This window comes from Vombatus ursinus, unplaced genomic scaffold, assembly GCF_900497805.2.
Source record: "Vombatus ursinus unplaced genomic scaffold, bare-nosed wombat genome assembly UNPS02014812.1, whole genome shotgun sequence".
In the NCBI taxonomy this organism is placed as follows: Eukaryota; Metazoa; Chordata; class Mammalia; order Diprotodontia; family Vombatidae; genus Vombatus; species Vombatus ursinus.
The window spans coordinates 20118534-20136018 of NW_020954590.1; the positions used below are offsets into that span (position 1 = coordinate 20118534).

A 17485-nucleotide genomic window follows, 5' to 3' on the forward strand; every position below is an offset into this window, starting at 1 on the left:
AGAGATGCAACTTAAGCAAGCTAAGTTGGCACAGTGTGGGTGTGGGAGCGATTGAATATGAAGACATTACATTTATACAAGCATTTTTAAGGAAGCATTGGGTTGTTGAAATGTGAAAAATAGTAGTATCTTATCACATTTCATAATGCAATGCTTCCTTAATAATGCCTATATTTCAGTCCTAAGTGGCTTAGTAAAGCTATTTATGTGTTTTCCCAGGTCTCTTAAAATAGCCCTAAGGATAGCATTTCACCTTAGCAGTCAAGATGCACCATCTAGTGGTAAAAGTGGGCAATTTTGAGCTTATCCAGAGTTAGTAACCATAACAGTAGATGAGATAAAAACGACCAATTTTTTGCTTTTTGGACATGGTTTGGGAGAATGTATTTAATAAAAAGCAGAAATTGCTTACAGCAAAAGTTCGAGAGGAAGGAAGGAAGAAAGGAAGAAGGAAGGAAGGGAGGGAAGGAGGGAGAAAGAAGGAATCTTAGCACCCTATCAGCACAATGATCAACACAGAGTGGGTTTCATTACAGTTTTTTTTTAATCTTGTAAAATAGCCCTCTGAAATGTAATATGCCAGTTATTTTCATTACCTAAAATCTTAACTGTCTTTAAGTATTTTAAATATAGTCTGTCTGCCTTAAAACCTGTTTTAATATTTTCAATTTCCATTATTTACTAAATAAAAATAAACTACAAAGATACTTTATAAATCTCTTCTATGTCTTTAAAAACAATGAGAAAAATCAAACTCTCAAAACAATTTCAATGTGGTATCAAAAATCAAGATAAAATAAAATGTCCAAACAAAGCATTATAACATTACACATAATAAATATGCTCATAAAAACAGCATCTTCCCAAAAAAATCCTATTTCAATTCCTCACTGTACCAAGAAGATGACCTTGTGTTCTCAAATATCCACAGAATATGAGCTCTGAAAGGTTCTACTGAGCTTGAAAGGATTCAAGAACAGTTCTAGAGATAGAGTATGTGTCTGCAGTATGATAGAGTATGTGTCACAGCAAAACCCTAAAAACATAAAAGTACAAAACAATCTTACCCATCCCTTTCCCCTTCTACTGCAAAAATGACTAAATGGCAGAAAAGGGATCAGAGGGTACAATGAATCACCCAAGTCTTAGATTGTCAAAAACAATAATTTTACTGTTGATACTTTGGCATTTTTTCCCCAATGGTCAATGAATCCCTGCTAGTGGAATGTAGTGACATCCATATTCAGAGTCTCACTACAAATAAAATCAGAAGACCAAAACAAGCAGTAGCTAAAAGTAAGGAGGGCTCAAAGGTTCTCCCTGAGGAGATGAATAAAGGAGTTATGCCCAAAGACAACAAGATACATCATTTTACCTGACAACTAATCACGGCAGCCTGCAAAATACACAATAAGCAAAAGCAAACATCATTATAAATATAAATGACAATAGCTAATGCATTATCAAAGCTAAGACCCAAAAATATCTCAAAAGGATAGAAACTGGAGCCAAAGATGAAATTTAATAGGGATAAATCTAGAGTCCTAGGCTTGGGTCCAAAAAAAAAAGCAACTTCACAGGTATAGGATGAGAGAGTTATGACTAGAGGTCAGTTAAGCAGAAAAAGATCTAACGTTGTAGTGGACTACAAACTTGGGATGAGTTGACTTGGCAACTGAAAACTGTACATTATTACACAATGTTATCACTATACGCTGCCCTAATTAGATATATCATGTCAGTTTCGGGGTACCACACATCTTAGGAGGGACATAAGCTGGAAAATACCCAAAAAAGAGTGACAAGGCTGGTAAAAGGCCTCAAGATCAGATCATATGAGGATCCACTGAAGAAACTGGGCCAACTTCACACTATCAATCAATAAACATTTATTAAGCATCTATATGTGCCAGTATTTGTGCTAAGTTCACACTCTAATGGGGGGAGACAACATGTAAACAAATATATACAAAGCAAGCTATATACAAGAAAAATAGGAAATAATTAACAGAGGAAAGGCAGCAGAATTAAGAAGGGTTAAGGAAGGCTTACCATAGAAGGTAGGATTCTAGTTGAGACTTAAAAGAAGCCAAGAAGGTCACTAGTCAGGGTGGAGAAAGGAGAGTGCTCCAAGAATAAGGGAAAGCCAGAAGAAATGCTTGGAGTGGAAAGATAGTGTCTTGTTCTTGGAACAGCCAGAAAATCAGTGTCATTGGATTGAAGAATATGTGTTAGGGAGTAAGGCGTAAAATAACTGAAAGGTAGGAGGGGGCTAGGTTATAAAGCACCTAGCACTTTGAATGCTGAACAGAGCATTTTGTATTTGCTCCTAAGGGCAAAAGTTAGCTACTGGAGTTTATTGAGATTAGGGGGGGGGGCCTGGGGTGACGTGATTAGACCTGCGCTTTAGTAAAATCACTTTAGTGGCTGAGTGGAGGATGGGTTAAAGTGGGGAAACAATTGAGACAAGTAGGCCCATGAGCAGGCCATTGCAAAAATCCAGGCGTGAGGTGATGAGGGCCCATACTGGAGTGGTGGCAGTGTCAGAGAAGAGAAACGGGCATACTCAAGAGATGTTACAAAAGGTGAAAGCAATAGGCCTTGTCAAAAGTTTGGATATGGAGAGGGAGAGATAGTGAGGAATTCACGATGGTTCCTAGATTGCAAGCCTGAGGGACTGGGAAGAAGGTGTTGTCCTCTATAATAATAGGGAAGGGGTTGGGGGGAGGGAGGAGGTTTAAGGGAAAAGATAATGAGTTCTGTTTTGCACATGCTGAGTTTAAGATGTCTACTGGATATCCACTTCAACATGTCTGAAAGGCAGTTGGAGATGAGAGATTAAAGGTCAGCAGAGAGATTTAGATAATATAGGTAGATTTAAAAATCATCAGTACAGAGATGGTAATTAAATCCATGGAAGCTGACGAAATCACCAAAAAGAAAGAGGGCCTAGGACTGAATCTTGGGGGATACCTACAGTTAGAGGACATGATCTGAAAGAGAATCCAGAAAAAGAGACAAAAGGAACAGAGAGGCAGGAGAACCAGGACAGCATGGTGTCACAAAGACTTAAAAAGAAGAGTGTTTCAAGGAGAGAGTGATCAACAGTGTCAAAGGCTACAGAGAGGTCAAGGAGAATGAGGACTGAGAAAAAGTCATTAGATTTGGCAAATAAGAGATCATCAGTAACTTCGGAGAGAGCAGTTTCAGTGGAATGATATGGTCAGAGGCCAGATTGTCAGGGGTTATGAAGAGAGTGAGAGGAGAGAAAGTAGAGGCATCTACAATAGACAGTGTTTTCAAGGAGTTTAACTACAAAAGATAGAAGAGATACAGGATGATAGCAGGGTTGGAACACTATGTTCCCCAGATTCTATCAGCAACCCAGCACTTTACCTACCACCCTGGGGCCTTGAGATTCTGATGAGGATTCATCATTTCTAGTCCAATATGGACCCCTCCACAGTTATTCCCAGGCCATTTTCACTCCATGCCACTTCTCAGGACATGTCCCCTACACCACTGGGCTTTCCACTTTTTGCTCTGGAAATAGGAATCACATCAACACTACCATTCCTGGTAAGGACAGATCAATCACTCTCTGACTCCACTCACAACCCCTGCAACTTCCCTGACCAAAACATCCCTCCTTGATATCACTCCCCTAAACATGTTGTCTTCCCCATTAGGAGACAAGCTCCTTAACAGCAAAGACTGTATTGGTTTTATTTTTTTTTTGTATTACCAGTACTTAGCACAGTGCCAGGGACATATTAAGCACTTAAATGCAGTTTGTGTGTTTATAAATCCAAGTTTTGCCTAGAAAAGACAAGCTTTAAGGGTATGTAAAGAAAAACTTGCTCACAACTAGAGTTGTCCCAAAGCAAAACAGACTGCCCCAAGAAGAAATGAGATTCCCCTCAGTAGAGGTCTTCAAAGGCTGAATGATCACTTGTCAGATATAATGGAGAAAAACTTTTTTTCACATATGATTAGCCTCTGAGACTCTGTAATTCCGTGATAACTGCAGCTTTTGTGCTAACACCTATTACAATAAATTGAAGAAGTGTAAAAATTAAAGGAAGAATTTGATGAGCTATTCAGAACTAAGTCAATATATGCCTTGATAGTCAGCACTTCCATGCAAAACTGGGCCCAAGGGAAGAAAATGAAAAGCATTTTGGAAAATATGGTTCAGGCTGAAGAAATGGATGAGGCAAAAGTCTTTTAGACCATTCAAAAGTTTAATTAATACTTTCCCTAAGGAAAAGAAACAGAAAGTGATAGATATGCCTAGCACCAAAAAATAATCTCAAAAATAATTATACCTTAATAGTGAGGGAATTGAGGGAATTAGGACAACAAGTGGTTACTTGTGGAAATTTGAGTGAATCACATTGACTCCATCTTGTGATTCAATTCTGGAACTAGCTCAGTTCCCTTTCTATTGAATTATTGGTCTAGTCCAATTTCTATCCTGTGAGAAAATTTTATTCAATTGTTGGAATTGGGAGAAAACTTTGTTGCATTGTTTTAACCTACCCTTGCATGGCTGGAAAGCTGGACCACCTCTACCTGCTGTTTAGATACACTTAACTCAGGATCTATACTGACCAGAAATCCAATCAAATTCAAAGATTGATTCAAGGAGTTTTCTCACAATTGTACCTCTCAAGCAACCTTTGTCTGATCTGAAAATTAGCCTCATACTGATCAGTCGGTTGTTGTTTCCATCTTCCTTTAATTGTTTACAGACAATGGGTAGGGGGAGTGAAATACCTCTTTTTCTAATTTCAGAGACTTGCACCTGTTTGCTCTCCCCTCCCAACTTAGAAAGTCCCTAATCTTTAGACTAATTAGAAATCAAATTATGTAATGTTGTATTGTTTTCTTTTAATTAATTGATTTTATTTGATTAATTGTTTTCAGTGTACAAAAATATGCCCCCCCCCATATTCTGGGTCCAGCCCTAAGCTGAAGAAGGGACCTGGTGCCGATTTTTTAGGCAACCGACATGCATTGCTTAATATAGGCCTGCACAACATACGGCCTGCCAAAGAATGATATACACCTGCATCTAGGGAATCCTTGAATAAGAAAACAGGAGATATTCACAGACAACCTTCTAAGCAGATCACTTCAGGCACACAATAGACCAAGAGATACATGTGCCTATTTTTTTTGATGATTATTATAAAAGTAGTTGACTTTGTCCTTAAACAAAGTACTTCTCATGTATATTCTAAAAGTCACACCAGATTCCAAGATAAAAATAACTTTTTCAGTGATCCTCTGAACATCGATATCAAGTAAGACATAAGATAGGGCAACATACATTTGACGATATTCTCTTCATAGGTTTGCAGATGTTACTGCATTGATTCAAGCATGGGAGACTAGATGGCTTTCTCAATGACATAAGTTCATTCAAAAAAAACTGGCCTCACCAGTCACACTGGAAAAGCAAAGTGCATGAAAAACACATGTTGCCCAGATTTCTTTTCAATTATCCCAACCTAAACAAACCACAAAAGCCAATCTTTTTAACATCAATATTCTTTCAGTGATGCTACATGCCTGTAAATTATGGAATTCTCTGACCTCAGAATAACGAAGATTGCAGCTGACCCAAAAGGTAATAGAAAGATATATGATAAGCAAAAGCAGGCTATACCATATTACTAGACATGGCCTACATAATTAGGAGTTAAAAGACATCAAGAACATGTATGACTAGAAAAGGAGGTAATGACAGTGAAAGATAACAATCTGGTTGCTGCTCTGTTATCTGCAAAATATTAAAAGAAACAAAAGAAATCTTCCACAAAGTTGGGTACTTTATAGAGAATTTGTAGACACAGGACAAGAATCAATACAATATGCTCATGGTTTGCAATATGGAATGAGGAGGGAGCTTCCACACCAGTGAGATTATAGTTCCATCAATGAACCATATATACTGAACCCTCAGGAGCAATATTTGACGTACAATTGGTTCTTTATAAGTTATTCTATTACTGAAAAAGGAGATGCGAGTAAAACCCTAAGGAAAATTCTGTTTATACTCTACTATATTTCCTTGCGGATGGATCCATGTTTTTCATTTTCGTAACTCAACACCTTGGGTTGTGCTTAATTAATATCTGCTGAAATTACAGTTGAGAAGGCAATTATAATAATCCATATTTGTACACCACTTTGCAGTTTACAAATTCCTTTTCTTTCAAAAACCCTGTAAGGTAGATTATGCAAATAATATAATAACTTTACAAATGAGTAAACTGACATTTTGAGAACGTAAAGTAAATAGCTCAGAGTAAGGACCGAAGCAAGGACTCAAACCTATGTCCTCTGACTCTAATTTGAAGGCTGGCTATAATATATATATTTTATAAATATATATGTATACATATATATATATAAATACAATAACTATTACAACATACTACTTTTCTAAATTTAAGAAGCAAAGGAAAAGAAATGTCCTGGTGGAAAATTTCAAGTGATTTCACACAAATGTCTATGATCTTAAGTCGATTCAAGAAATTAGTTGGTATAGTTTTAAAATTTGCTACATTTACAACTCCCACAAAATTATACAAAGTTCAGAGAGAAATTAGATGTATCTTCTGCATACTTCCACAGCCCCCAAAAAATGCCCCAATAATTGTACAGTTTTCCTACCCTGGAGCCCAAACTGTGAAGAACATCAGGCAAAGTAAATAGTATAACACTAGGCACAAATTAGTCATAAAATAAATCCTAGTTAAATAAGTGAAAATGTCACATGGAATGACACAGCAATAAGGACTGTAAATTGAATAAAAAATAACGGTTCTGCAAAACAATGAACTCAACAAAAATTGTGGGGTGGAGGGAAGTAAATCATTTTTCAACTGTATTACTTAAAAATTTTCCTTGATAATATATGAGCTTACTATATAAAAATTATATTACCTGAGGTGAATTTGAACACATATAAACACATTAAGGCAAAAACGCTTATTGCCCTCTTCCTACGTACAAGGCACTCTGCTAGGTGCTGGGGGATGATACAAAGACAAAAACAAACCATTACTGCCCTTGGGAAGTTTATGTTCAGATTATAGCAACTTAACATGAGGATAATATACTATGATCAGGTGGGATTTATACCAGAAATGCAGGGCTGGTTCAATATGAGCAAAACTATCAGCATAATTGACAATATCAATAACAAAATTAACAGAATCATATGATTATATCAATAGATGCAGAAAAAGCTTTTGACAAAATACAACATCCATTTCTATTAAAAACACTAGAGAGTATAAGAATCAATAGAGTTTTCCTTAAAATGATAAGTAGCATCTATCTAAAACAATCAGCAAGAATTATATATAATAGGGATAAACTAGAAGCATTTTCATTAAGATCAGGGTGAAACAAGGATGTCTATTATCACCACTGTTATTCAATATCATACTAGAAATGTTAGCTTTAGCAATTAGAGAAGAAAAATAAACTGAAGGAATTAGAATAGGCAATGAAGAAACAAGACTATCAATCTTTGCAGATGATATGCCAGTATACTTAGAGAATCCTAGAGAATCAACTAAAAAACTACTTGAAATAATTAGCAACTTCAGCAAAGTTGCAGAATAGAAAATAAATCCACCTAAATCATCAGCATTTCTATATATGACTAACGAAGCCTAGCAACAAGAGATAGAAAGATAAATTTCATTTAAAGTAACTGCAGCTTTTTTCCCCAATCTGGTCCTTGGCAGGATGACTCTCACAAAGAAAAGTGGAGAGAAAAAGAAGGAATGTTCTACCATTAATGAAGTGCGGACCAGAGAGTATACCAACAACATTTACAAAAGGATTCATGGAGTAGGCTTCAAAAAGCAAGCTCCTTAGGTTCTAAAGGAAATCCACAACTTCTGCTTCCAGGAGCCAAGATGGTGGAGTAAAAAGGTAGTTGCTCTCACCCTCCCCTATCAACCTCTGAAAACCCAGAAAATATCACCCCAGAAAAAAAACATGGAACAGCTGAACCAGAAGAAAGACGGGGTGCAGCAGTGCAATAGCCCAGGTAGCTAGAGAGATTAATGGGAAAGGCCCATCTTACCCTGGCAGAAGGGGAGCAGTACAAAACAGGAGTTGCCCAGCCAGCTAGTAGAAAGACCCACTTTAGCACACCAGGAGGAGATTCTGGTGCCTCAGCATTCTACAGCAAACGAATTTCCCAATGCCTCAGCAAAAATTAGGGAAGCAGCACTACAAAGGGCCCCAGGCGGATAACCACCTGGCAGCATTCATCTGAAAGGAGCTGAAGAAAGCAACCTAGAGGTGCCAAAAAGTTCCAGCCCTGTTGATTCCAGCCCAACACCAGGTAAGCTATCAGAACCCTACAGCCTCCAACTGCCAACCAGGAGGAGATCTGAAACCCAGATGGTCGAGCAGGCAAATGCCAACACCTGTACCTCCGAGTGCCTCAGTGAGGGTGGGGAAACCGGTGGAAACCAGTTCAGAAAATCACCAGGTACCTCGGCATTCTACAGTAAAGAAGTCTCCCAGTGCCTCAACAGAAATAAGGGAGGCAGCACTGCAAGGGGTCCCATGCAGATAAACACCTGGCAGCACTTATCTAAAAGGAGCTAAACAAAGCTAAAGGAAAGGAAAAGCAGACAACCTAGATTTACCTGAAACTCCTAGCCTTGCTGATTCCAGCCCAACACCAGATAAGCTGCCGGAAACCTACAGCCTCCAACTGCCAACATAAGAGGCCCCAACACACAAAGTCAGTGACCAACACCTAGGCTCCCAACACAAGAAGCTTGGGTCAGTGCCCTCTGCTCCCCAGCAGGAGAGCTTAATCTCTTTAAAGGCCAGGGAATAAAGAAACACCATGAGTAAAAAGAAATGTACGATAGATTCCTATTATGAGAAGAGTGAAGATCAAGACAAATTCTGAAGAGGACAACACTGTCATCAAACCCACTTCTGCAACATCAAAAGGGAATGTGAACTGGTCTGAAGCCCAAAAATCCTTCTTAGAAGAACTCAAGAAGGATTTTAAAAGTCAAATGAGAGAGGTAGAGGAGTCCTTTAAAAGTACAATTGGCCAGTTGGAAAAAAAGTACAATGAAGAAAACAAGTCCCTAAAACACACAATTGGCCAAATGGAAAAAAAAGTACAATGAAGAAAATAAATCCCTTAAAATAACAATTGACCAATTGGAGAAGAAAGTACATAATCTAACAAAAAAAAATGTTAAAAATTAGAATTGAATGGAAACTAATGAGAGAGCAAGAATCAAACAGAAACAAAAAAATGAAAAAATAGATGAAAACATAGCTGACCTAGAAAATCGATCCAAGAGAGACAATTTAAAAATTATAGGCCTACCTGAAAGCCATGATGAAAAAAAGAGCCTGGACAATATCCTTCAGGAAATCATAAAGGAAAACTGCCCTGAAGTCCTAGAACCTGAAGGTAAAATAACTATAGAAAGAATCCATCACTCCCCGCCTGAAAGAGATCCCAAATTGAAAACGTCAAGGAATATAATAGCTAAATTCCAAAATTACCAGATAAAAGAGAAATTACTGCAAGCAGCCAGAAAGAAACAATTTAAATATCATGGAACCACAGTCAGGATTACACAGGACCTTGCAGCCTCTACATTAAAAGACTGTAGGGCATGGAACATGATATTCCGTAAGGCAAAACAGCTTGGAATGCAGCCACGGATTAAGTACCCAGCGAAAATGAGCATGATTTTTCAGGGAAGGAGATGGATATTCAACGAAATAGGGGACTTCCAAATGTTCCTGATAAAAAGACCAAAGCTCAACAAAAAATTTGATCTTCAAGTACAAGATTCAAGAGAGACATAAAAAGGTAAATGGGACAGAAAGATAAAATATGTTGTTAATAAGGGCAAAATGTTTACATCCCTACAGGATGACACTTGCAACTCTTGAGAACTGTATTGTTATTATACCATGTTAAAGGAGTATACATAAAGGGGGTTGACTTTGATGTAATGATAAAAAAAAATTTTAAGTAAATGGATTAGTCTGAGCTAAGAAAATGTACTGAGAAAGGAGGAGGCAGACAAGGGTAAATTACATTACAGGAAAAGACACAAAAACCTATTAGAGCAGAGGTAAAGAAGGGAGGGGGATGAGCATTGTTTGAACCTTACTCTCATCAGATTTGGCTCAAGAAGGGAATAACATAATCAGTTAGGTATAGAAATCTAACTTGTACTATAGATAGTAGGAGGGGAAAGGGGAAAGAAAAGGGAGGGGGGAGAGAAGGGAGGGAAAAAGCAATAAGGGTAAAGGGGAAGAAAAGGGAAAGGGATAATAGAAGGGAGGTAGGACCCAAGGAAAAGGACCTCAACCTCCCCCTCTCTGAACTAGATAAATCTAACCACAAAATAAACAAGAAAGGAGTTAAGGAGGTGAATAGAACATTAGAAAACTTAGGTATGATAGACCTGTGGAGAAAACTGAATGGGGATAGAAAGGAATATACTTTTTTTTCAGTGGTACATGGCACATACATAAAAATTGACCATGTACTAGGGCATAAAAACCTCACAATCCAATGCAGAAAGGCAGAAATATTAAATGCATCCTTTTCAGATCATGATACAATAAAAATTATATGTAACAAAGGGCCATGGAAAGATAGACTAAAAAATAATTGGAAACTAAATAATCTAATCCTAAAAAATGATTGGGTCAAAGAAGAAATCATAGAAATAATCAATAATTTCATTCAAGAGAATGACAATAATGAGACAACATACCAAAACTTGTGGGATGCAGCAAAAGCAGTTCTTAGGGGAAGTTTTATATCTCTAAATGCTTACATAAATAAAATAGAAAAAGAGGAGATCAATGAATTGGGCATACAACTAAAAAAACTATTTTAGAACAAATTAAAAATCCTCAATTAAACACCAAATTAGAAATATTGAAAACCAAAGGAAAAATTAATAAAATTGAAATTAAGAAAACTATTGAACTAATAAATAAAACTAAGAGCCGGTTTTATGAAAAAACCAATAAAACAGATAAACCTTTGGTTAATCTAATTAAAAAAAGAAAGAAGAAAACCAAATTACTAGTATCAAGAATGAAAAGGGTGAAACTACCACCAAGGAAGAGGAAATTAAAACAACAATTAGGAATTATTTTGCCCAACTATATGCCAACAAATTTGGCAATCTTAGTGAAATGGATATATATTTACAAAAATATAAATTGCCCAGATTAACAGAAGAGGAAGTAAAATACTTAAATAACCCCATCTCAGAAAAAGAAATTGAACAAGTCATTGATGAACTCCCTAGGAAAAAATCTCCAGGGCCAGATGGATTTACATGCGAATTCTATCAAACATTTAAAGAACAATTAATTCCAATACTATATAAACTATTTGGTAAAATAGGTAAAGAAGGAATCTTACCAAATTCTTTTTATGATACAAATATGGTGCTGATACCTAAACCAGGAAGAGTCAAAACAGAGAAAGAAAATTATAGACCAATTTCTCTAATGAATGTAGATGCAAAAATTTTAAACAAAATATTAGCAAATAGATTACAACAACTTATCACACGAATAAGACACTATGACCAGGTAGGATTTATACTAGGAATGCAGGGCTGGTTCAATATAAGGAAAACTATCAGCATAATCCATCATATCAACACCAAAACTAACAGAAACTACATGATCATCTCAATAGATGCAGAAAAAGCTTTTGACAAAATACAACACCCATTCTATTAAAAATACGAGAGAGCATAGGTATAAATGGAGTCTTCCTTAAAATAATAAATAGCATCTATCTAAAACCTTCAGCAAGCATAATATGTAATGGGGACAAGCTAGAAGTATTTCCAATAAGATTGGGAGTGAAACAAGGATGTCCATTATCACCACTGTTATTTGACATTGTACTGGAAACTTTAGCTTTAGCGATAAGAGAAGAAAAAGGCATTGAAGGCATTAGAATAGGCAAAGAAGAACCAAGCTGTCACTCTTTGCAGATGACATGATATTATACTTAGAGAATCCCAGAGAATCAAGTAAAAAACTACTTGAAATAATAAACAACTTTAGCAAAGTTGCAAGCTATAAAATAAACCCACATAAATCATCGGCATTTCTATATATTACCAACAAAGCCCAACAGAAAGAGATAGAAAGAGAAATTCCATTTAAACTTACTGCAGACATTATAAAATATTTAGGAGTCTACCTCCCAAAACAAACCCAGGAACTCTATGAACACAATCACAAAACACTTTTCATGCAAATAAAATCAGATCTAAATAATTGGAAAAACATCAATTGCTCATTGGTAGCCAAGCTAATATAATAAAAATGACAATTCTACCTAAGCTAATTTACTTATTCAATGCCATACCAATCAAACTACCAAAAAATTATTTTATAGACTTAGAAAAAATAATAATAAGATTCATTTGGAAGAACAAAAGGTCCAGAATATCAAGAGAACTAATGAAAAGAAATGCAGGGGAAGGTGGCCTAGCCATTCCAGATCTTAAATTGTATTATAAAGCAGCAATCATCAAAACTGCTTGGTACTGGCTAAGAAACAGAGTGGTGGATCAGTGGAATAGGTTAAGTATGCAAGACACAGTAGTCAGTGACTATAGTAATCTATTATTTCATAAACCCAAAGACCCCAGCTTCTGGAATAAGAACGCACTCTTTGAAAAAAACTACTGGGAAAACTGGAAAAAAATATGGCAGAAACTAGGCATTGATCAAAATCTTACACCATATACCACAATAAAGTCAAAATGGGTACATGATTTAGATATAAAGGCTGATACTATAAGCACACTGAGAGAGCAAGGAATAGTTTACCTATCAGATCTATGGAGAACAGAAGAATTAATGACCAAACAGGAGATAGAGAACATTACGAAAAACAAAATAGATAATTTTGATTACATTAAATTGATACGTTTTTGCACAAACAAAGCCAATGCAACTCAGATTAGAAGGAAGGTAGAAAATTGGGAAAGAATTTTTACAACCAGTCTCTCTGGTAAGGGCCTCATTTCTAAAATATATAGAGAATTAAGTCAAACTTATAAGAATACAAGTCATTCCCCAATTGATAAATGGTCAAAGGATATGAACGCACAGTTCTTAGATGAAGAAATTAAAGCCATCTATAGTCACATGAAAAAATGCTCTAAATCCATATTGATTAGAGAAATGCAAATCAAAACAACTCTGAGGTACCACATCATACCTATCAGAATGGCCAACATGACAAAACAGGAAAATGATAAATGTTGGAGAAGATGTGGGAAAATTGGAACACTAATGCATTGTTGGTGGAGTTGTGAAATGATCCTACCATTTTGGAGTGCAATTTGGAACTATGTCCAAAGGACTACAAAAATGTGCATACCCTTTGACCCAGCAGTAGCACTTCTAGGGCTATATCCCAAAGAGATCACACAAACGGGAAAAGGACCTACATGTACAAAAATATTCATAGCAGCTCTTTTTGTGGTGGCAAAGAATTGGAAATTGAGAGGATGCCTATCCACTGGGGAATGGGGAATTGTGGTGTATGAATGTGATGGAATACTATTTTGCTATAAGAAATGATGAATAGGCTGACTTCAGAAAAACCTGGAAAGACTTGTATGGTCTGATGCTGAGTGAAGTGAGCAGACCAAGAGAACATTGTACACAATAACAGCCACATTGTGTGATGACTAATATTGATAAACTTAACCTTTCCTGGCAATACAAGGATCTAAGACATCTCCCAGAAGCTTCGTGATGGAAAATGCTATCCACACCCAAAGAAAGAACTATGGAAGCCAGATCATTTTTTTTTTTCTCTTCTGTTGAGTTTTGTTTCCTGTTTCTGATGGTTCCTCCTATTGGTTTTAATTTCTACTTACAACATCACTAATGTGAAAATATGTTTAATATGAATGTAAATGTATAGCCTATATCAGATTGTACGCTGTCTTGGGGAGGGTGGTGGGGTGGAAGGGGGAGAAAAATTTTAAACTCAACAGCATATGGAAGTGATTATTGATAAATCAAAATAAATTAATAAAAAATTTTTAAAAAAATAAAGGAAATCCACAAATTTGCCATGAAAGAAATGGGAACTCCAGGTGTACGCATTGACACCAGACTCAACAAAGATGTTTAGGCCAAAGGAATAAGGAATGTCCCATACCATATTTGAGTGCATTTGTTCAGGAAATGCAATAAGGATGAAGATTTGCCAAACAAGCTGTATACATTGGTTACTTATGTGCCTATCACCACTTTCAAAAGCTTACAATGCAGATGAAAACTAAATTGAACTTCGTTTAAATAAAGTCATAAAATGTCAAAAAAAAAAAAAAGTAACTGCAGACAACATAAAATATTTTGGAGTCTATCTGCCAAGGTAAACCCAGGAACTATACGAACACAACTACAAAACACTTTACACAAATAAAGTCAGATCTCAATAATTTGAAAAATATCAGTTGCTCAGTGGAAGGCTGAGCTAATATAATAAAAATGATAATTCTATCTAAATTATTTTACTTATTCAGTGCCATAACAATCAAACAACCAAAAAATGTTTTATAGAGCTAGAAAAAATAATAGCGAAATTCATCTGGAAGGACAAAAGGTCCAGAATATCAAGGGAATTAATGAAAAGAAATGCAAGGGAAGGTGGCCTAGCCATACCAGATCTAAAACTGTATTATAAAACAGCAATCATCAAAACTACTTGATACTGCCTAAGAAATAGAGTGGCAGATCAGAGGAATAGGTTAGGTATACAAGACACAGTAGTCAATGGCTATAGTAATCTACTGTTTGATAAACCCAACGACTCTAGCTTCCGGGATAAGAATTCACTATTTGACAATAACTGCTGGGAAAACTGGAAAAGAGTATAGCAGAAACTAGGCATAGACCAATGTCTTATTCCATATACCAAGATAAGGTCAAAATGGGTACATAATTTAGACATAACTGAAACTATAAGCAAATTAGGAGAGCAAGGAATAGTTTACCTATCAGATCTATGGAGAAGGGAAGAATTTACGACCAAACAAGAGATAGAGAACATTATGAAATGCAAAATGGATAATTTTGATTACATTAAATTTAAAAAGTTTTGCGCAAACAAAGCCAATGCAACCAAGATTAGAAGGAAAGCAGAAAACTGAGAAACAATTTTACAGGCAGTATCTCTGATAAAGGCCTTATTTCTAAAATATATAGAGAACTGAGTCAAATTTATAAGAATACAACTAATTCCCCAACTGATAAATGGTCAAAGGATATGAACAGGCAATTTTCAGATGAAGAAATTAAAGTTATCTATGAATATATCTATATATAAAAAATCCTCTAAATCACTATTAATTAGAGAAATGCAAATCAAAACAACTCTGAGGTACCACATCACACCTATCAGATTGGCTAATGTGACAAAAGAGGAAAATAATAAATGTTGGAGAAGATGTAGGAAAATTAGAACACTAATGCATTGTTGATGGAGTTGTGAACTGATTCAACCATTCTGGACTACAATTTGGAACTATGCCCAAAGGGCTATAAAACTATGCATACCCTTCAATCCAGCAATACCACTACTAGGTCTATATCCCAAAGAAATCATAAAAAAGGGAAAAAGACCAACATGTACAAAAATATTTATGGCAGCTCTTTTTGTGGTGGCAAAGAATTGAAAATTGAGGGGATATCCATCAGTTGGGGAATGGCTGAACAAGTTGTGGTATATGAATGTGATGGAATATTATTGTTCCATAAGAAATGGTGAGCAGGTGGATTTTAGAAAAACCTGGAAAGACTTGCATGAATTGATGTTGAGTGAAGTGAGCAGAACCAAGAGAACATTGTACATAGTAATAGCAACATTGTGTGACGACTGGCTTTGCTAAGCTTAGCTTTTCTGAGCAATGCAATGATCAAGACAATTCCAAAAGACTCATGATGGAAAATGCTATCCACATCCAGAGAAAGAACTATGGAGTCTGAATGCAGATCAAAGCATACTATTTGCTCTTTTTTTCTGTTCTTTGTTTTTCTTTTCTTGTGGTTTTTCCCTTTTGTTCTGATTCTTCTTTCATAGCATGACTATATGGAAATACGTTTAATAGGACTATGCATGTCTAGCATATACCAGATTGCATGCCATCTTGGGAAAGGGAGGAAAGAATGGGGGAATTTAGAACTTAAAATTTTATTAAAGTGAATGTTGAAAAACTAAAAATAAATAAATAAATACTTTTTTTTTCAAAGAGAGGTTTGCACTCTTAGAGAGAAGATGCAACACATATAAAAATAAATATTTTATGACAAGGCAAGAACCATTTTTCATGTATAACCTATATCAAATTGCTTGCCTTCTCAACTGGGGTGGGGAGGAGGAAGGGATAGAATTTGGAACTCATTTTAAAAAATGAATGTTAAAATTGTTTTTACATGTAATTAATTAATAAATAATTTTTAGATGTTTTAAATAAATAAAATGACAATTTAAACAAATTATAATAACAAAATCAAAGCAAAAAGCAATTGAAGACATACAGACCTCTGATTGTACATGCCCCGAAAGTTGTAGTTTGCTCTGTAATTTGGGAATGGCTTTGGATCTAAAGGCCTGTAGATGGCAGGCTCTCCCCTTTTCATAGCAAGACCATTTAGTTCCACTGTTGGAGTTATACTCCCTGTTTAAATAAAAGACAAATACATGTAAAATATTTCTACAATAAAAAATACAATCTATACTTATATTTATTATCAGGAGTAAAAAGTGGAAATGGAGGACAGTGAGATTCTGTATAGAGAACCATCAGAATGATTTTCTTATTCCAGGAATATAACTACTATCAGGACAAAATAAAGTACAAAAGCAGTCTTTTTTCTTTTTCTGAGTTTGATCTAGTGCTTTCTGGTAACCCATTCCAAAGAAATAAAGCACACAACTCTCAAAAGTTTCTTCACATTATTCAAAATTGGACTATTCAAAATTACAATTATAGGCAAACTATGACAGATATATTATTAAATATAATTAACATAAAATATAATTGTAAATAAAATATGGAATTGGTTCCAGCCCAAAGGAAATGTGCAATGAAAATTCAAATAATGAGAGAGAACACTTCAAGACATTCATTACACTAATCGAGATCTAGCTATACTTAATTAAGAAATTAAACATCAGCAATAAAAACAGGTAATTTAGAATGTTATACAAAGAGAGTTTGTAAACCCCATGCTAAAATAACTTTAAAAAGTAAATTTAATTAATTTAATACGGATAACTTGCATAAGATCATGCTGTTCCCAATGACATGTATAGGATGAATGCATAAAATGATTCAACCTCTTTTAGATTTGGTGTTTTATTCTTAGAATACAAAATACAATGCCACAG

The 17485-nt window shown here is 35.5% G+C and overlaps 1 protein-coding gene and 1 pseudogene across 3 annotated transcripts in view; one reads left to right on the forward strand and one right to left on the reverse strand.

Moving 5' to 3' along the window:
- Positions 1–17485, reverse strand: part of LOC114054268 (double-stranded RNA-binding protein Staufen homolog 2-like) — a 405344-nt gene that overhangs the window by 325182 nt on the left and 62677 nt on the right. For all 3 annotated transcript variants that reach the window (XM_027877456.1, XM_027877457.1, XM_027877458.1), the window contains one exon: positions 16637–16772. In XM_027877456.1, the coding sequence (XP_027733257.1) occupies positions 16637–16772 (136 nt within the window). The remainder of the gene's footprint in view (positions 1–16636; positions 16773–17485) is intronic.
- LOC114053790 lies at positions 7771–14368 on the forward strand (annotated as a pseudogene).